We start from the raw sequence: 21974 nt of genomic DNA, 5'->3' as shown, positions 1-21974 counted from the left end.
TTTAACCATCTAGGCAAGTATAAAGATTATATGTCTAAGGAAAGTAAATCCTACTCTGCTATTACTTAATTTTTTAAAATACAGCTAATGGTAATAGGCTTAAGTAGACTGACATCAGAGAAGAGCTTCCATCATGTAACTATTTGCAACTCAGCAGACCACAAGCAAACAGCCAGTGTACTACAGAATTAGAGAGACAGACTCAGTAGGACAAGACTACTTCCTGCCACTAAAAGTGTGAAAAGTTACAATAGGTTAAATCAAACAAGACCTGAAACATGCTCCGTTTGTGCGAGAGGTGTCAGTCTGTTATAAGAAAAGGCAAAAAAAAGCACAGAAACACAAGACGATACAAAGTCCTAAACTGCCCCCCCAAAAAACCAAAACCCTTTGCCAGGTGCTGGAAAGCGTATACCAGTGAGCTGGTGTTCAGAAGCCCAGAAGAGGCAAGCTATAATTCTGCACTTTTGGCAACAATCACTATTTACACAACTTTAAAGTACGCATAAGTAAAGTATCACATGGAATGTGTTAAAAACCTCTATTATCATAATTAAAAAGTAAAATAAAGAATTAGTCTTGTTAAATAGCAATTTATCCTGTGCAAGAGAAGTTATGAATTTCTCGTAAACATCGAGTTACACGACTAGCAAACTTGACTCAGGTATTCCTTACAACCCCCTCACAAAAAGCCAGGAGGCAGCAGTCAGGACAGACTTTATCACAGTATAGAGGTTTTCCAACTTGAGCTTTCACTTCACTGTGAATTATCAGGAATACACTAAGTTCTGTAGATCTTCACCACGATGTTACAAGTGCCAAAAGGCTGGGATTTTCTTTCACTAGTAATAAAGAATAAATTTCAGCTGCATATATGTTCTAAACTTATTAATAATCTTTAGGCAAACAGAGACATAAGCCTTGACAACTCTACCCCTATCTATTAATGCTTAAACATAGAAATTGGCCACCAAATGTGGAAACCTGGCAACTTTGAAATTGTGCTTCGATTCAGAAAGACCTGCTTTCAATTCAGAAGGCCAGAAGCTTCCGCAACTGGCACTAGAAGATAACATGACAGCTTTCACAGCTCCTGTGCTCAGACTATGCCACTAAGCGGGCTCCGCTGCCGTCTCCTGCACTTTCTCCAGAATGAGATATTTTTCTTGGTCATGTCCCCTGAGGTTTCAGGTACTTAATTTGCTCACTTTTACTGAGGAAGCAAATACTCAAATCAAGGTGTTTAAAGGACAGTAGGACGGCTTGCAAAGCTTCTGCTGTATACCAGCACTTAAAAAACCAAACAAACAAAAACAAACCAAAAAACAACCACATACCATGGCTTTTAGAAAAATTCCCACAGGTCAGGAATCAGTCCTAGCAGTAAATAGCCCAGCTGTAGAGACAAGCTGGTAAAGTTCTCAACTATTGCCAAATTCTCCCCACCATCCTGTAATCTCTGGTTTCCAAACTTTTTTGATTATGCATCCCTACCACTAAAAAATTTTTGAGGACACATCCTGATGTGTATTTATTAATTTATAAATTATGTTCATGTACTATTAAAGTTCTAATATTTTCTTCCCGTGCCCCAATGGATGATGTTGTGCATCCCCTGGGGTGCATGCACCCCACTTCAGAGATCACTGCAGTAGATTATTAGCATTTAGGGGCATGGACCAGGTGTTCCCATGCTTGCTATGAAATGACTTACACAACTGAAGATCTCCTATGCAATGCATTCATTTGCATGGACAGAATTCTAGAAGGAGCTATGGAAAAGAAAGATGCATGGAGAAGAAAAACTCACTCTGCTGCTGTGAAAATCTGGCTGGAGTTGGTGCAGATTGCGTTTATAGGGCTGTCGTGTCCCTTCATCTCCCCAATGGGTGCGAAGGTATCCACATTCCAGAGCTTGAGGGTGCCTCCTCTGCAGCCACTGAGCAGAACCGGAGCGCCAGGTACCAGGCCAAGAGCACACACCCAGTCTTTATGAGCATTAGGAACTTGCTGAAAAAGAGAAGGCAGGCAGGTCTCACAGGGCTGCAAAGTTTTCTGGAGGAATGAGCACAGAAATGGAAAAATCCCAAGTTCTAAGCCCGATTCCTGTTCTGCTGTAGATTTGCTACCTGACGCTGGGTATATCCCAGCCCTGTGGCTTCTCCTCCGTTAGAGCAAGGAGGGTGCTATCTTCCATGAGGCTACTTCTATACCATGAGTTTGTTTCTCTTTGTAAAATAGTACTGCAAAACAAGAAGAAAATCCAATACGCACAACTGACCTGACGTGGAACAGAAATTAATTTAGGATAATGCTAAATCTGCATATGTTCAAATGCATATTTGAATGCATATTTGAACATATGGTCTCTGTATATGTTTCAAGTCTGACTGTAAAACAGTTATAAAACACATAAAAAGAAAATCCAAAATACAGCTCAAAAAATCCACCAGTGAGACAGAAACTGTTTCTGTACTTGCCTTCCTCCTTTCTTCTTTTCCCATTACATATTATAAATTGATTTTGTGATGTAGCACTTAACAAAAATACATTAATTCTTTATTGAGGATGGATGCTAGCATTGTACTGCTAATTCAGAAAGCAAAATGCTGCACAGGCCAGCTGAGAACAACATCCATTTGATACCAACGCTGGGGAAATAATAGCCCAAGTTTGCTGTCTTTTAAGGGCACCAAGAGTGGCTCTTCTCCAGTTCAGTTTGGTAAGAACTGCTTTGGTTTGCTGCCTTTCTCATATTATGGAGCACATTCAGCTTTCTAGGATCATCTTGGCATTTTATCTATAATATACACTGCTATCACAACACCGGCAGTCTGGTCCTGCAGCGCTTCATGAAACTGGGGAGAGTGGGGGTGAGGGGGTGTTCTTATAAATCTTAATTTTGTCACAGAGGCATTTTGTGGCTTGGGTTGTATAGCACCAAGTGAAGTAGATGATGTCCGAATTCTTTTGAAGAGCACGTTAAGTGTTTTTCATCAATTATAGAGGACCAACCTTGTTTAACACATGTATGGCAAACCAGGACCCCTGTTGAAATGTTAGCATTTATACTTTAAAGCAGCTTAGCTCTGTTTTCAGGGTGGGTTTTTTTTTCCCCCTTCATCTAAAACACTCAAGTGTACACACCAAAAGAAAGTTGCAACAATAGAAATTCTGACTGGATATGGGGGAGGGGGGGAAATGATACAAGAGTAGTTGAAGGATTGCAATGGGTCACCCAGAGCAGCTGTGCAACCTGTGACCTTGGAGAGTTTGAAAATTCAACAGGGCAAGGCCTTGAGTAACCAGTCCTAACTACAAAGTTGGCCTTGCTTGGATCAGCAGGCCAACTTTGCACTGTGTGACCTCCAGTGGGCCCTTTCACCCTGAATTACCCCATAATTAGGGAAGTGATCATCCCCCTGTACTCGGCACTGGTGAGGCCGCACCTTGAATCCTGTGTTCAGTTTTGGGCCCCTCACTACAAGAAGGACGTCGAGGTGCTGGAGCGTGTCCAGAGAAGGGCAACAAGGCTGGTGAGGGGTCTGGAGCACAAGTCTTATGAGGAGCGGCTGAGGGAACTGGGGTTGTTTAGCCTGGAGAAAAGGAGGCTGAGGGGAGACCTCATCGCTCTCTACAACTCCCTGAAAGGAGGTTGTAGCGAGGTGGGTGTCTGTCTCTTCTCCCAAGTAACTAGCGATAGGACGAGAGGAAATGGCCTCAAGTTGCGCCAGGGGAGGTTTAGATTGGACATGAGGAAAAATTTCTTTACTGAAAGAGTGGTTAAACATTGGCACAGGCTGCCCAGGGAAGTGGTTGAGTCCCCATCCCTGGAAGTATTTAAAAGACGTGTAGATGAGGCGCTTAGGGACATGGTTTAGTGGGCATGGTGGTGTTGGGTTGACTGTTGGACTCAATGATCTTAGAGGTCCTTTCCAACCTTAATGATTCTATGATTAGCAAAAGTAACAGCACTTTTCTTTGTTCCCTAAAAAGGCAGTGAATAAAAATTATTTCTATTGTTTTGTCAAATGCCTTTAGTCTCACCTCCTTGAAAAAACACACAACATTTTGTAGAAATAAAAAAGAAGGAATCGTGAGATCATTTTTATTAAGTTCTACTTTGCAAATCAACAAATAGGGGAACATGAAGTACAGAAATTATGAAATGCACATATACCAAAAGGAAAATAAGAATAAGAATACAACTAGTCCACTGTTACATACTACTTCACCCCCACTCCTGTATTCTTTCTGATGTTAAAATTAATTGCAATGGCAAAAATGCACATTGCATAATATTTTAATGAGCCTAAAATGCAAGAGTGAAGACGCTTCTTACAACTTTATTAAAGCCATCCTGAGAATACAAAAATCTTTCGTGTTCCTGCTATCGTCCTGTTTTTGCTAACAAGCTGCTTAGTACATTTCCCTAGACAGACAGATAATGAGGGTAGATGTCCCAATATGACCAAGTGAAGATTTTCTGTAAGCAGCTGCATTTCTTAATCCTTATTTTAACTGTGAAGTCTTAGTAGTATTCTGAAAAGGAACCGGCACCCAATTGGACAATTTTGAAAGAAGGTCAAGAAAGATTGTATATTTATGGAATACTAAGTATGCCTATGTAGACATTTTCTTCTTAAGTTGACCAGTCCATTATTCTCTCATGTCCCAAAACTTTAATATTCTGTTTGTTTCCTTGCTATCAGTCTGCACATTAAATGCACATAAAAGACATGCTCCTCCTCCCTCCAAAAATTATTAAACTATCAGTATCTAACCAAACCTTTGCAAAAACAGCAGTATCTTCTGGCATTTGTTTTTCTGCCTTCCATTTCTCACACAGTCTCAACTTAAATAATTGTATCTCTACCTCAACAACCTCTCATAAGACCTAAAAGAAGAGACTGGCTTATAGCAATTAGCTAAAAATCAAAGTTCTCCATGTCAGACAAATTACAATGAACTTCAAAGTTTCCCTGGATTTGAGATCCTTTTTGCCGCCCCCTCCCCCCCTTTTTTTTTAAACAATAAAAACTTACAGCAAATGTGTTCTAACAGCAAACAGATTATTATGTGTGTGTAGTATACATTACATAACACATGCATTGTATAACAAGATGAACGGAGATCTAAGGAGTAAACTTTTTAGAAAAAAGACTGGGTGGAGCGAGGTAGGCTGTAAACCCTCTTCACAAGAAAAATATTCTGTAGCCTGATCTAAAGCATTTTTTTGTCATTAACGAGTTACCAGTCCAAAATTTACCAACTTGTCAATGACAAGGATGATATCCAGTGGTTCCAATCATACGGCAGGGGGGTTGGACTAGATGACATTTAGAGGTCCCTTCCAACCCAAATTATTCTATGATTCTATAGAGGAGGCAAGTGCTGCCTTCATTCCAAAGCAAAAAAACCAAAACCCACATACTCAGAGTTAAAAGAGAGGGCTAACCACTTCATCAGAATTTCCTGGTGCTACATACACTGAAAAGAAAAGCAACTTTTTTAGCATAAAGATCAAGTACATCATCGATTTCTTTCTTAGTCAGTGCTCTGTGCCTTCCCTATTAAAAACATCAGTATCTAAGTGAATAGTCATTGTATGAGCCTGAACATTTACACAGCCTGAAAACAGTTCTACAGCATGACTGTCACATTAGCTGCGTGATTTTTTCCATTACCTGAAGAAGGTCTTTTTGAGCCAAATCCCATTTCTTAATTCCATTGTCTCTGGATCCACTAAAAAGGTTGTCTCCCATAATAGCAAGTGCTTCAATGCCATCATAATGAGGAGGTTCAAAATTGTGTGTAGGACTTACGCTTCCAAGAGCCCCTTCAGTCACATCGAACATCTAAAATAAAGAAATAAATAATCAAATATGTTAAGCAAAATTATCTGCCATCTAACCAGCTTGGAAGACACTGCAGTGAATAACTTTGGGGGAAAAACTTGAAAAGTCTTATTACAGGCTACTGTATCATGATGTATATTTGACAGAATTTATGAACCAGAACAACTCTTCGCTGGGTAAAAAACTGGCTGGACGGCCGGGCCCAGAGAGTTGTGGTGAATGGAGTTACATCCAGTTGGCAGCCGGTCACGAGCGGTGTTCCCCAGGGCTCAGTTTTGGGGCTGGTCTTGTTCAATATCTTTACCAATGATCTGGATGAGGGGATCGAGTGCACCCTCAGCAAGTTTGCAGACGACAACAAGTTGGGCGGGAGTGTTGATCTGCTCGAGGGTAGGAAGGCTCTGCAGAGGGACCTGGACAGGCTGGATCAATGGGCCCAGGCCAACTGTATGAGGTTCAACAAGGCCAAGTGCCGGGTCCTGCACTTGGGCCGCAACAATCCCATGCAGCGCTACAGGCTTGGGGAAGAGTGGCTGGAAAGCTGCCTGGCAGAAAAGGACCTGGGGGTGTTGGTCGACAGCCGGCTGAACATGAGCCGGCAGTGTGCCCAGGCGGCCAAGAAGGCCAATGGCATCCTGGCCTGTATCAGAAATAGTGTGGCCAGCAGAAGTAGGGAAGTGATCGTGCCCCTGTACTCGGCACTGGTGAGGCCGCACCTCGAATCCTGTGTTCAGTTTTGGGCCCCTCACTACAAGAAGGACATTGAGGTGCTGGAGCGTGTCCAGAGAAGGGCAACGAGGCTGGTGAGGGGTCTGGAGCACAAGTCTTATGAGGAGCGGCTGAGGGAACTGGGGTTGTTTAGCCTGGAGAAAAGGAGGCTCAGGGGAGACCTCATCGCTCTCTACAACTACCTGGAAGGAGGTTGTAGCGAGGTGGGTGTCGGTCTCTTCTCCCAAGTAACAACCGATAGGACGAGAGGAAATGGCCTCAAGTTGCGGCAGGGGAGGTTTAGATTGGATATCAGGAAAAATTTCTTTACTGAAAGAGTGGTTAAACATTGGCACAGGCTGCCCAGGGAAGTGGTTGAGTCCCCATCCCTGGAAGTATTTAAAAGACGTGTAGATGAGGCACTTAGGGACATGGTTTAGTGGGTGGTGGTGTTGGGTTGACGGTTGGACTCGATGATCTCAGAGGTCTCTTCCAACCTTAATGATTCTATGATTCTATGATTCTAACTCCTTCCTCCTCTTCTACCTCTTGCCTGAAGCAGGAAGGCTTCACTGACTTCAGAGAAGGCCACTCTGGGAAGAAGTTGTACTACTTGGTTATGAAATACACAATATCTTCACAAGGAGGAGCCTATATCTACACCGCGTGGTGGACTAGAGAAACAAAGCTCATGAGTGAGTATGGAAAACACAACTCACCCTGGGAGAATTGTACAGGCAGCTATAGGAAGAGGCATTAATATATTTTTCTGGACAAGGTGTTTTGGCAAGGGTTACATACAATTACATGCTGATGCTTTCCATGGACTAGACACACCTCTCCCCTTGCCTGTGCTCCGAGAATGGGGTCTTAAAACAGACTCTTTAAGTGAGGGCATTTCAACAATTTGAGGCATAATCAACCCCATCAGCTCTTTGTCCCTAGAGCAGCAGTGTAAGCAACCCTTTTTCATTTTGCATTGTAGCAAGCCAGAACTCACTCAGTTAGACTGAGCTGAGGAGGAACAGATGAGCCGTAACTTTTTAAACCACTACCTCTGTTTCACAAGCAAATGTCAGACTTCATCCCCTATTATTTGCTCTTCATTGACCTTTTAAAATGAATAAGCTTCGCAGTAAGAAAGGGACAGCTTAGTAGTTGAAAAGAATACCTTAAGTGAGTTACAAGTATTTTAAAAGTTACCACATTCAATTAACATGCATCAGTTCCAGTTGTAACAAAAAAGTTCAATGGTACACCAGAAAAATTAGGCACTTAGAGGTGACTAATATTCCTGGCTCAGTAGACAAGACAGGAGTTTCCTGTGGCAGCGGAAAGCAGTATGTGACCAGACCTCCTACCCCCAGTGGACCTACCCATATGGAAAAGCTCTGAGAATTCCCAAACTGCTGCACTGACCATGCACATACAGATCATCTGTGCTATCCAAAGCAGCTTGACAATTATGGACGCATTCGCCTTGCAGAACACCCACTACTCTGCAGCACATACACATGGCCAAAATATCCCTGGATATTCTAGTGGTGTAAGTCAAGAAGCAGGCAGCCTCGTAAGGATTTATGTAGCCTGCCCACAGCAAGGGAGCACACAAGAATGGCACATAAACTTCTCTGACTGTTGACAGCTCTTTTTTCCCCAAAAGCCCTTCTACTTCCTTGCTTGTCACGTGAGATGGTAGCATGACAAACTTGCATTACATGATCACATCCTGTTGTCCCCACTGAGGTCCTATACTCATTACTGTGCGAGGATGGTAGGTCTTAACTAACCCAATATTCTGAACTGTACAGAGAAGTAATTATTAGAGTGCCTCACTCTGTCACCCTACTGCCTAAGAATCCTCTGGCCTCTAACCATAGGGACTGCTGATAGGATTCAAATCCATGGCCCAAACCATCAAGCTATGCACCCACCTCCCAGGCAATCTTCTGAGGCTGGCCCAGTGCACAGCTAAACATCCAAGAATTGCAGGATAATGTCAAAAAGAGAAAGCCCAGCTCAGTGAGAAAGCTCACTTGGGTTCTGGCTCCTGCTCCACTCCCAGATGTGTTTATACACTTTTTCCAGTGTGTGAGAAGTATAACGATCAGAACAAAGGGTACCCCCTCACAACAAGCTAGAGTATCTTGCTTATTCTCTCTTTAGCCTCATCAATCACATGTTCTTTGCAGTGGGAGGATCAGCTTTATGAGGAAGTTCCCATAGTCTGGTGGTTTGGGCATACTCCTGAGAAACAGGAGCTTGTGGGTTCAAATACCCCCTGGCAAAGGTGGGCCCAAAAAAGAAAAGAAAAAAACCCCAGACCCCACCCCTCCACCCCAAAAAAAAAGGATTCCCTATCCTTGAGTGAATTAATCACAATACCAAGAAGCAGGAAAGTATCGTAACACCTCTGGCTATGCTTTGAACACAACTCAGAGCAACCTGTGTGGTAATGAATACACCAAATAGACTGGGCACCTTGGCTGAGATGTGCTGATCGATCTCTCCTTCCCCACTCCAGAACTCGGGTAACACTTAAGCAAGAGCCTGGGCTAGACCCCCGACTCTCTTCTGTGGGGAGCACACAGAATGTATCTGCTGAGGCAATTAGGTCTGCACTCCAAAACAGAGGCACTGACTTAATATACTTTCAAGAGCTAAATATTACTTAAGAGTAGGTGTTACGAATACTTCTCCAAGACTTCATACACCTGATGTCCACCTTACTGGGGATTAAGAAAAAGTTTAACTACAGACAACCATCCAAATAAAAATAGCACTGAAGTGATAAGCATTTATTAAGACTGAACATTATTAATAATCTATAACTGACGAAAGAATTTCCATCTTGGCTATCATGTTTCAGATACGGAGATGTGAGTCACTTCTGCTGAAACCTGCATCCCATGCTGATGTGAAGAGTCAAAATAAATAAGCAAATACTAACGGTTTACCTTTATATAATGGTCCTTGGAACCAGTGACAATAAGATCTTGTCCATTGGAAATTCGATCTACAGTAAGGCACATAACAGGACCCTGGTGACCAGTTAGCTTTCCTGTAGACTGAAATCTTCAAGAATAAGAGAAGAAACAAGGATTTGTAGTTTTCTCATATATCCAATATAATCTGTAGCACAGTCTCTGCCAGAGTGGATCTTTCTATTTTTCCCATGTCTTCACTATTCATCCCCTGGTTACCTGTACTCTATTGCTCATATCCATGTGTAAATGTTAAATCTATGTTAAACGTAAACAAAAGCTTCTATTTATGTAAAATAAGAATTAAAAAAATTTAAAGTAAAGACAAATCAGACCCCTCAAAGTATTCTCTGTATTTTGAATGCACTCTTTGGGTGCAGGTTCTCTTTGGAAAAGTGCTATTATAGTGTGGCTTATCATAGCCCCATATTATATTACATTATATCAGTTGACTTTCATAATCTCATCAACAATTACTAGTCAGGATTCATGCATTGGTCACCTTACAAGAGTCTGTTTTATAGTGCCCGTCTTAAACAAAACCTTGTGTTTTTCCTTTCAATGTGTTTTGTCCTTTTTCCTTTCCTGTGTTTGTCCTTTCAATACTTAAAGGGGGCTTATAAGATGGGGACAGACTTTTTAGTAGGGCCTGTTGCAGTAGGACAAGGGGTAATGGTTTCAAACTGAAAGAGGGTAGATTCAGACTAGATCTAAGGAAGACTTTTATTTGCAGTGAGGGTGGTGAAACACTGGAACAGGTTGCCCAGAGAGGTGGTAGATGCCCCATCCCTGGAAACATTCAAGGTTAGGTTGGACAGGGCTCTGAGCAACCTGATCTAGTTGAAGATGTCCCTGCTCATTGCAGGGGGGTTGGACTAGATGACCCGTAGAGGTCCCTTCCAACCCAAACTATTCTATGATTTTTCCAATCATTTTTACTGAAATGATTCACCATAACCTTAACACACAAGGAGATCATGAGCACCTCCATTATCTCAGTAACCACCACGGCATGGATTAGTTGATCCATATCTTGACCATATTTTGCCCAGGCTATGGACAAAACATAAACATAAACAGAAAACATAAACAGGAAACACTTCATTGACTTTGTTTCATATGCACGTGTAACCACTTAAAGAACATTCTCTTCTACTGCTGTTCAGTACCTTTTCAGGTCCCACATCCTCACTGAGTTTCCAGCAGCTGCATAGAGGAATGTGCCAGTTGGATTTAATGCAATCTGATTGATCTGGTTTTCTCCAGCTGGGATAGTGACTGTTCTGTTAGTACTTCCTGAACACACATCACCAGGCATCGCCTGGCCCGAAGACCTGAGTACAGGGAGGAAGGAGAAAAAGAAAAAGAAAAAAAAAGAAAACAAACTCCCTTATTATGTATTCATAATAAGCCAATTATGAATACTGAACATTTGATAAAACACTATAGGCACGAATGCAAATTGTTTTGTGTTTCCATATATTACCAATGCCCTAAACTGACTTAGCCTGAACACATAAAGAAAGCCTCCAGCCCCAATGTACTTAAATTACACTGTGGTGCACTATTGAATTAAATCTAATAATTTTTTTTCTCTAAAAATAAGATTCATTTAAACTCTTGGCATTCGAGGTTTAGCATACTTACGTCAATGTCCGAATACACTTAGCAGAATCTCTGATGTCCCACACCTTGATATAGGAGGTTGAGACTGTGAAGACCAGGCTAGTGTAGTTGCAATATTTTAGAGAAACAATATTATTTGGATGACCCCCCAGAGACATAATCTCTTGTCCAGTTACCAGATTCCAGACTTTACAGGTACGATCTAAATAAAGACAAGGAAAAAGAGGAAAAAAAATTAAAAAAATAAAAAACTTAAGCAAACAAACAAAAAAAAGCCACTAAAGAAACACTACAGAAAACATGTTTTTCCAAAACTCAATTTTTAAAAAGTTCATACATTCATTTGCACTCATACATAGCCCTCCATTTCGGTAAGTGCTTTTAAAGACCTATTTAATTAATCTGTTTTTGTAGAGTACACATGGGCATCATCTACCATCATCAAAACTAAGCAAGGTTAATCATTAAATGTTGTGTTGAAGATGTGCAGATTAGCTCCCATAGCATTTTAAAAGGACAAAATCCCATGTCAACCCCAAACTGTCAAACAGACAGTTTGAAGGCTCTAAAGTTTGGATGATGACAGATGAAGAGAACTACCCAATTTTTAATTCAAGGATTCTTCATCAAGAACACAGTTCAGGAAGGGCTTAGAGCCTAAGCATGACAGAGGACTGACTGCCAGAACAAAATTACAAAGGCAAGAAGTGATCCAAACTATTTGGTGCTTTAGGAGCCTCTGAAAATCCCAGCGTAAGTGCTTTAGTCAGTTTTCATTCAGTAGCAAAGGAATTTAAATACTGCAAGCTTTTGTGTACTAAAGGCCCAGATGCCTAGAAGTTTTCAAGACTTTTGCAACACAAATGGAGTCTACACAGGAAACCCTCCTTGTTACACCGTGTCTGTATCATTCCATATATTTTAGAAGTACATTTTTACTGGAATAAGTACTGCAAGGATGGAGAGAAAACTTCATGTGTAGGCAGTGTTTATAAGAGCATGAAGAAGGTAAGTATATGAAGAACTCATCAGCCACTTAAAATCCCAACTATCAAGACCAGAGCCCAATATCCACAATGCACCTGAAAGCTTATTGGCATTCCTGAATTGGCACTGTCTGCTAGTCTTCTGGCTGTCAGTGAGCTGAGGCTTTCTGCTTCAGCTACAATTTCCAAAAGATTTAACTTTAATTATTAAACTTCTGCCTACACTCTTGTACTCTTGATTACAAGTATACTTTGTAAAGTTTTCCCCTCCAAAAATATACACAGGAAAAATTCTTCCATAAGTATGGGAAGCTAGCATATGACAAGAAACAACAAATATCTACAATACCTGCAAGCACCCCTATGTTAAACAAACCTTTTAGAACACAAATCTAGGTGTAAAATAAAAAAAATAAATTTAAAAGCCTTTTTTTCCCCACATAGCCACTAAATTTGAAATCTCAATGCAAATTAACCAGGCAACATTTACAAAAGCTAAAAATATATCCTTTTTTGCATTTGTATCCACTTGCACAAATGCTAAAATGTTGGCTTAAAACTTATTAGACCACAAGTCTGCCAATTCACTGTAAGAATGTGTCTTGGTATTTTTAACAGCCAGGTAGTAGAATAGCCACAGAAGCCGTACCTTTCTTCCAAAACACTATTTCTACCAGCTTGAAGAGTTCATAGAGCAGCTGAACCATCCAGTAGGGAATTTAGTAACTACTAGATCTAGCCCTTCCCACAACAGCCATACAACTCTTACACCCACAAGGGACACGACGAGGTGCACAGGGGAGGCAGAAAATGGCCCTAATTCTGCTCAAAGAATCAACTATGGCAGGAAGAATCTATTCAAACTCTGTAGGCAGCACAGACAAAGATGTGCTAATTTCCACGTCTACCCTGAGGCTATTACTTTGCATTGCATGTCATGTGTGCACATTACCATGACCATCATATCACTCAATGTTATTGAGAGTAATGTTATTCTTGAGAGCTACTTTTTCTACTACAAATAAACAGCCAAATACTACCCATTGGAATTAAAAACCTGTAGATAGTTACTGTAAATCCTTTTCCATCTTATGTTGCAAAATTGATCCTCACAATTCTCCACTGTGTTTACAGCAGTAAGCAAAAACTGAGAATTTCACAATACCCCAAGTTGTCAAAGCAGCCTCTGTAAGGCAGCACAGATGCCTGAAGCTTGCCTAACCTTTAGATCCAGTGAAGAGAAGGTCATCAGTTGCATCAACACAAAGCACAGCCTTGGTATGCCCTTCAGCTGTATAGATACACTGAAGCGGGGATGATCTGATGCATTTTGAAGCAGGGAATGGGTTAATTATCCCCCTAAATAAAAAAAAAAAAGAGAATGTGAGCTGGGCATAGTAATAGACACAAATCAAATTAATTTATTTAAATGTAGGGAAAAAATTATTCTAATTTTTCTTACATGGGCAGAACAGCTGAATGCCTTTCGTAAACTATGTAAGGATTTTTACTGTTTAGCTTCAACAGTTGTCAACTCTGGACGGTCAGTTAAAGGAAATCACATACAAAAACAAACAAATGAAAAAGACAAGATCCTGAGTATTGGGTATTTGGGAAAGTCTGCATAATGCTGAAAGAACCAGGATGTTTAAAGCTCCTGGATTCATAGGACCAACATTAACACTGCAAACTGCATAATGCCATCTTAGTCTAAATAGCACGCCTGAAAAACGGAGCAAGTGTAGTGTACACTGCCAATTCCAAACTCAGCAGGCATTTCACATCAATTGCCTTCTACAGGCAGGCTTGGAGAACTGCTGCTAACTTGCATGCCTGAGGAAGGTTCCTACTGCACCCTGTACCCAATGCCACACTTGTACTCAAACGGCTAAAAGGGACTGTGGTTGGAGTACAGATACCCCAGAGAAATCTTCCTGGGGATTTGTAGCTAGTTCTGTGGTGATGCCAAAAGACTGTAACAACTGTAACTCAGCCTGAAAAAAAAGAAAAAAAAAAAAATTCACAGTTCATCACCAAACAAGTTATCAGCAGTCTGAAATCCTATGCATACAACTGCACACACACGGACCCCACTGATTTTTGTGAAGTGTAGAAAAGCCTCAAGGTAATGCCTACAAACATGCACACAATGCTGTGACCTGACCAGCTTGCAGTTAAGACCCACTGTCATGCTCTTTCGGGGATTACACATGTAACTGTACAAAAAAAAGGAACTAAGCCATAGTCCTATCTCACAAAAAAAAACAAACAAAAAAACCCCAAAAACTGTGTCAGATGCTTTAGAAAAATGTAAAGATTCCATAATATTGCCCAGAATCTTGCTACAGGAAGGAAAATGTCCTTCCTGATACTATCTAACTTTGTGACAATTAGCTGGTTTATCTAGCAGTCTTAGAAATTATTATTTTATACATTTTTACTGCTCAGGACATCTTCATTCATATAATTCATTACTCCCCTCCATGATCCTTTTATAGATTTTACTAATATTAATATTGCCTTAAATTGTTTGACATTAACTTCCTCATTTTGGAAAGGCATTCACCTTTCAATCTGTACCTTTTTATGTTTTCAAGAATACAGGAACAATTTACTTTATTATTATTAATTTAGGTCTCTATGCTTTTGTTTTCCAACACCACACAAAACTAATATGGTTTTCTCTGTAGTATTCCCTCAGTGGATCGTGCTGCCTCTAGACTGAGTTATTCCTACCGCTGTTCTCACCTACTCGTTCCCTTGACAAGCCGTGTAAAATACATGTCCTGGAGCTATTTATCTACCTATGTGCAGTGCTCTGAAATCTACAGACAAAAAATGCTACAACTGCTACAATGACCAGACAAAACCACCATCACAGTATTATTAGCCCTTTGACTGCCCTTCTCTTGATAAATTAATTTTTCACTGAGTACCAAAATCCTAAGCCACAGCTTAGGAACACGAGTGGGGACATTTCTTTCATCCCTTAAGCCACTGTGCGTTCTGTCAGAAAGAGATAATAAAAACCCTACTCAGTTTTATTTACGCTGGGATTTAATTTTTAGTCACCAAAGTATAAAACTGAACAAGAAAAACAAAAAGAAAGAGAGAAGCATATAAAACCTAAGAAAATGTCTGCTCCTCTTTTTTTAAAGAAAACAAAGAGAGAAAGAATATGTCTAAGGAAAGGTTTATACCATACTTCATTTAAAAAGAAAAAAACCTGACATGCTCAACAACAATAAAGAACACCTAAAAAAGGAGATGGGGAGACATGCTTGACCAAAATTTCAGATTTTTAAACCTCTGGCAAAAGCAAAAGAGATACAGTGCACAAGTATCAGGAAAATTCATGCAGCAAAATGAAATTTCCTAAAAACTGGAATAACTTCAGTGCGAGATGCCAAGAAAACAGAAAAGAGAAAGAGAGAGTACCTGTGTACCTCCAACAGAGAGGAATCACTTTCATCAGACCTACAATCAACAGTGGTGGAATTGTGAGGAGAAAGAATACAGGTATCAGCAAAGTAAAGCCTCCATGTGAGAAGAACAAACAACAGCATGGCCAATTCAGAAAAGCAATGCAAATCCACATACAGTATATGCAGCATTGCTCAGGGTATACCTTAAACCCGTGATAATATGGGGAGGGGGGCGGAATAATAATCTTAAAATAGCACTCTCAGCAGTAAGTTACACTGGTAGACTGTCTCAGCCCAAGAGGCTGAGTAACACCAGCTGAGACATTTCTTATTTCCCCAATATTTTCTTACAGAAGTAAAGCCAACAAAGTAAAAAGAGAAGATGGATGCATAATTTAACCTCCATAACATAGTGCTTGTTGAAAATATCAAAAGGAAAAAAAATTCCGAACATCAATGCCTGTTAAGTGTAGAAGAAACATGTAAAATGTTAATCATAAAAATATAAATATTAAACATATCGATAGCCCACAGAAATAAGAACAGCAATTTGCAAACGACCCTAAGTTCAAAATCCTTCACCTCTCATTTTCAAAAATGTTTAAAAATAAAAAACAAGAAAACACACAACAAGAAAAAATCCCCCCCCCCCCCCCCCCCCGGCATGAACATTTGCAGTATGTCTTAAGATGTCCTTCATCTTCAACCCCAATCAAACAGATTCAGCAGTTTCAATTTGACTTCAAAGTCAGTCCAGAGAAAATGAAAACGGTTAGGTGGGAGTTAGCAATAAGATACAGGTAACATAGCTAAGATAAAGAAGTTACAAGCACAGTTAAACTACCGAAAGCCTCGCAAGCTGCTGCTTGGTGACGCTGTAGACCACTGAAAAAGCCCAAAGTTTTCTGAAAAACGGTAGTGTAAACAGACAAGAGCAATTTCTTGTCTTGCTACAGTCAGAACTAAAGGTTTATTCTAAGTCTGAGTTGCAGTTCGTAAGTGCTGCATGGGACTAGTATCAGTACTGAAACCTGCAATAAAGATTCTGGTCAAGTTCACTGCAATTTGGAGTAAGGCTCCTACAGAAACAGATGCCTAACATACCAGGAAACCAAGCTCTAATTCTTCTAAACAAGATATAAATATCATCTGCTCCTCCAGATCACCTCCTAAAGTCAGTCTGTTCAACAATTTGGATGATCTCTAAACAACTGTGTTGTAGCCATTTCAACATCCCATCCTCCAGGGTGCTGTTGTGACAGCACTTGGAGCGACGCTGGAGTAACCGAATAACTGTCAAAAGCACTATTTCCTAAATTGTCAGCTAAATCCTACTTTCAAGTGTAAACACGCACACAAATACACATACATCTAAGAATTCTACCGTTCTTTTCTATTTTGGGTTTAAAACTACAAATACCAGACATAGCCTAGAAAACAGGAAACAAGGTTCAGCAGGAAATTGCTTTTCTTGAATTTTTACAATGGTTCCATGGAAGTTTAAAATATTTTCTTTGAAAACTACATGAAAACACAAGAAATGTCTCCTCCTGTCTTGCAGAAGGGCAAAATATCTAACAGATACTACACTGAGTGCACTTTGCAATTCCCTGGTTGGGGGCTGAGGCTTCCCTCTGTGACTTACTTATCCTGCTGAACTGATGTGTTTCCCTGAGAAACAGTAAGACGACTAAAAACATTCATTTCATTACGGGGCCGGCTTGGTGGGGAAGTAGGAGGTGACAGACTAGCCTCTGGGGCTCCAGAATCTGAGCTACAAGAAAAAAAGAACATCTTCTTTAACAGGTTATGAATGGTTAGAGAAGTTAAATGCAACATGCCTCAAATGTTAGATGCTTTTTTCTTAAGCGAATAAATAAAATTATAATGCTAGCTACAGATGTTTCCTAGAGAAGATAATAAACTTAAGACCACAAACTGCTGCAGAGTGCAAGGTGGCACAACGTTCAAAGTTTACGTGCTAACAGTGAAAGCTCCAGCTAGAATGCACACATATGTAAAGTGAAGAAATTCTTATAAAACTGCAGGTTTTTTAGAGAAATTGATGACTTCCATTTAAAAAAAAAAAAAAAAAAGTCATTTGCAAATGCTCCAAAGGGTATTATCTCAGGGCTCTGCTCCTGAGTTATTTTGTACAGAAAAATACTCTGGAAAAAGAAAAACCCACACGCAGAATTTGAGCAGTGAATAATTTCACTGCCAACAATACAAACTGTCCTAGAATTAAAGAAATAGAAAAATACAATTTATTTTTCAAGAAAATATACCCAAGGTTTAAATTATTTCAGAGAAAAATTTAAAAGAATCTTACAGTTTCTGTTCTTTTGCCTTTGTCTTTTCCATTGTTTTCTCATAGGCTTTTCTCTTGGCTAAAGGTGAAGGCTCCGGTATCTTCTTCTCTGACAGAGATGGCTGTCTAGAACTAAAGCAAGAGGAATCATTATCTTACTTTAAGGCCCTTTACGTAATTGCTTTTCTTACATTAGCTGTCATTCTCCCACTCTGATATCAAATTTCAGAATGTGCTTAACCTATTATTGTCTTTCTTGAATCTACAAACTCTAAATGTGTTCTCACATTTTAATATAAAAATACACCAAGTTTATTAACATATGTTCATCAACATATGAAGAGCCAGATACTGAATATGCAAAGGAGATCTACTAATTCAACAATTAAAGAGACTGACTAAAATAAATACAGCAGAGTATGCATCTCACATTAAGAGCATGGAAAAGATGGAAGGTCTGACTAAGATCTAGAATTTCAGATTCCACAACTTGCATCTACAATAGACCACTTACAGACATGAAGAACAGAGAAATCATGATGACTCTTACATATGAATTAAACTTTGCATTAACATATTCATGTTTCAATATCAAATTCAAAATTAGGAACCCCCCTTCCCTTCTTCCTTGCTTTCCATCCCTCCTTTGTCTCTCTAGTTCTTTCTCTGAAATAATTCCAGTTCACAGTCACTATGGTCTTTCTCCCAACGTTTTAGTCCCCATTAAAAATAGCGAAAAGGATCAAGAGTGCAACATTAATGCTGACACCCAAATATCATCATTTTACCACAGTCAGATAAAAAAAAAAAAAAGGGAATCTGGATGGTCTCCACTCTTCTGAGCTCCCATTTCTCACTAGCTGGGCAATCAAAAAACATTTGCTTTGGTTTATCTTTTTTTCTTGTTTTTAGAAGTTGTTTCTACTAACTTAAGGACCAGAAACACTTACTAAAAGAGAGAAAGCAGATTCTGAAAGTGGTTTTGTGCCACACAACTTTATTAAGCAGACAAAGTTCAGTTGGCAGGCCACCTGCCTGACACAGTTACTAGCATCTGATCTCAGAGCTCTACAGGCTCTGGATTTACACAGCTGCAACTTCTCTACACGAGAAAAGCTGTACCAGTTTCCCACAGAAAGTCTGTGCTATATAAAAATCTATCTGGGGACTGGCATGCAGAATAACATGATTTACCAAGGAATGCACAACCAAGAACAGCTACTTGACTCAAGTAGCTGAGACTGTCTCAAGCGATCACACGCACACTGAACACAAGCCCTAATTGGAAGGTGGAGGTCCTACCTGTAGAACCTAGTGCCAAGAGTTGCGTGCAGACCCTAGAGTCCCCCCAGGGTCTTCAAAAGACAGGAAAAGGAAGACAAGTGATAACCTGCCTGGTTTTGCACAAAAGCCTAGCAGTTAAAGTACACAAAAAGAAGGGGAAGGTTAAATTCTTTCCTCAAGGCCAGAGCACCCATTTCTCTGCAGGGCTCCCTTACCTCTAGGCATACTCTGCAAAGGACAGGGAAAGAAAAAAAAAAGCGGAACAGGACACACTCCCCCCTCTCTTTATGCTGGACCAGTATGCATTTAGGAATGCAAAAGTCCTGCGGTCACAAGGCAAATCCTATCATCAGCCCGACAGCTAGATCTTTCAGCAAGAATGACAGACTTGGGTTATAGTCTCCACTGCCATGGTTGCCTATGTGCAGCTACTGTGCAGCTACTAGATTAAACAAACCACACCAGCAACTGGAACCCAAGCTTCTCTGCCTCACACCAGCATCCTGCATACTCAGACATGGAGCCAGCTCCCTCTTGCTCACTCTCTACCTGCCCCTTGAGTCTTCCATCTTTGACTCCACAGTGGCACATCCTCAGAAGGTGTAAAGAGCATGATCATAATATGAATTCTTTTTGAAAGCCTGGAAATGCGTATTATAAAAATGCAGCAGTCTTGCTGGAATGAACTTCCAGAGCACAGATGTAAAAAACAGGTGCACGATGTCAATGACCTGAACGAAAAGGAGCAAGACACACACCTAATTACAGGTTTCCAGTGCCCTTTTAGATTTCCCAGGATATCAGACATCTGAGCAGAGCTGGCACAAGACCTACAGGAGACCACTCTACTCTGAAGAGGCTGCTGTAGATTAGATGAGCATATCGAAGGACAACAGCACTAGATGTAAACAGAATTCCAACCAAACTAACTGTTGCCCACATGCATTTAAGTGTCTCTCTGAATCACCACAGATCTGAGAAAACTGAGGGGTTTCCAGAGTAGAGCAGTTTGTACATATGCAGACACCTAAATTTGCACCTAAGCATATAATTAATTTCTGTCGCTTCCAGAGAATGCATATTTTGGATCACTGTTACTGCTTCTACATCCCTGAATGCCACTTAAGTAAGTGGCGCGAGGGAGATAATATTTATTGCAAATAAGACCACACTCTGCTCCAGAAGAATGTATTTTATTACAAGAGATATGATGGCACTGCAGGCCCATACAGGAAGGCCAGATGGCTCACAGACAACCTTTCTTAACAATGACCAGTGACCAGCAAAAATAGCAATTCTATATAAAGTATACTGAGTTCTAGTTTTGAAAAAGCATCTTAATTACAGTGAGGAAGTCACTGCAGATAGATTGTGGGAATTTTTGATCACTTATCTGCTAAAACATGATCAATAACAAACCCAAATATACTGCTGATTGAATTGATTTACTGACAGCGTGTAACTCTAATGCTCACAGAACGCAGTTTTTTGGAAAATCCTGTTTTGCCTCGTTGTTGTCTCACTTTCACAAATGAATACATTCTAGAAGATGGAGTGAGGCAAAAGTTGGTATTACCTGAGTCTTGGATGCCAGGTCATAACACTTGACGTTTTAAATCTTGAAGCTTCAAAAGTCTCTAGTGATCTCACACTAACTGCTGAAACAAGTGGGTTTCTCCACCTATCCTCACCCCCAAGAGCATTCTTTCCAAGCAGATTCTACTTGTAAAATGCACTGAAGCCATCAGCATGGGTTAATAATTGCTGTCAGCAGTGTTTTACTGTTCATGATTGCCACCTCAAGCACATGCTGGAAATACATGGTAAAAATAATACAAATTGCAAATGTGTACATTAGATGGAGACTGCTGTAAAAATATTATGCAAATAGGACAGATGGATAGTAAAAGATGCGTAATTCCAGAATCTGTAACATGAAGATAGCTATGGGATACAGTCTTTCCATATCACTGAATGTGGCAAGCGCATTCAGTTTACGCATGAGTTTGTGCAATATAGGAGCTAGTACCTAAAAAGCCAAGAAAAGGGTCTCTAGCAGTGAATGGCTAATAGCCAACAGTGATATTGGTAAATATAAAGAGAACAGCAAGAGCAAGTGGAAAAAAAGAAAAAAGAGTGCATGTGAGAGACCTGCTGGCCCCAAAGTAAAAAGACAAAACCAAAATTTTTAGTTCTATTTGTCATCAAGTAATACTTGCAATTAGTAAAACTGTTCTGCAGGTAAGAGCAACCCTGCAAACAGAAAGGATTTGAGGATTCATAATATCCAACATGTTTCTTTCAGCTTTACACTTGTACGCTCTATTACTGTATAGACTTTTTCATTTTAAGCATGGTCCACACAAGATGACTCTCAAAGTTTTTACCCAATAGTTAGGACCATATACAGATACTATTACTATATTATATAAAGTTTTTTGGTTGGGTTTTGTGGTGGTGGTTTTTTTTTTTATCTCTCTGCTGTTCTAAGCAGATTCTCACTACCTCCCTAGAATGTGCATTTCCCATAGCACTAATAAAGCAAATTATCCAAGATACTAGATGGATTTTTTCCCACTACTTAGAAACAAGGCTACAATAATTTTCCTATGACAAAGCAACTTAACAGAACTTACATCTTCAGTAAGAAACACATTACTTAAAACAGTGCATTTATACTTTCTAGAGTGGTGATGGCAGAAAAGAAGGAGGAGCTTTGTCAGTATTATTTAGTAAGCTTCAAGTATATCAACCTCGTTTGTAAAGTTAAAATAATAGATTACAAGAAATTG

The 21974-nt window shown here is 40.1% G+C and overlaps 1 protein-coding gene across 3 annotated transcripts in view; it reads right to left on the bottom strand.

Moving 5' to 3' along the window:
• Positions 1 to 21974, bottom strand: part of KIF21A (kinesin family member 21A) — a 76961-nt gene that overhangs the window by 1483 nt on the left and 53504 nt on the right. Inside the window, exons 30-38 of one of the 3 annotated variants that reach the window (XM_076328899.1) lie at positions 17920 to 18030; positions 17233 to 17361; positions 15601 to 15639; positions 13385 to 13521; positions 11198 to 11378; positions 10720 to 10884; positions 9524 to 9641; positions 5688 to 5858; positions 1811 to 2010 (exon numbers count right to left, since the gene is read on the bottom strand). In XM_076328899.1, coding sequence (XP_076185014.1) covers positions 1811 to 2010; positions 5688 to 5858; positions 9524 to 9641; positions 10720 to 10884; positions 11198 to 11378; positions 13385 to 13521; positions 15601 to 15639; positions 17233 to 17361; positions 17920 to 18030 — 1251 coding nt within the window. The remainder of the gene's footprint in view (positions 1 to 1810; positions 2011 to 5687; positions 5859 to 9523; positions 9642 to 10719; positions 10885 to 11197; positions 11379 to 13384; positions 13522 to 15600; positions 15640 to 17232; positions 17362 to 17919; positions 18031 to 21974) is intronic. The other 2 variants (XM_076328906.1, XM_076328912.1) reach the window with 2 other exon arrangements.

Source organism: Aptenodytes patagonicus, chromosome 1 (genome assembly GCF_965638725.1).
Source record: "Aptenodytes patagonicus chromosome 1, bAptPat1.pri.cur, whole genome shotgun sequence".
In the NCBI taxonomy this organism is placed as follows: domain Eukaryota; kingdom Metazoa; phylum Chordata; class Aves; order Sphenisciformes; family Spheniscidae; genus Aptenodytes; species Aptenodytes patagonicus.
This window is presented reverse-complemented; position numbering and strand designations above follow the sequence as displayed.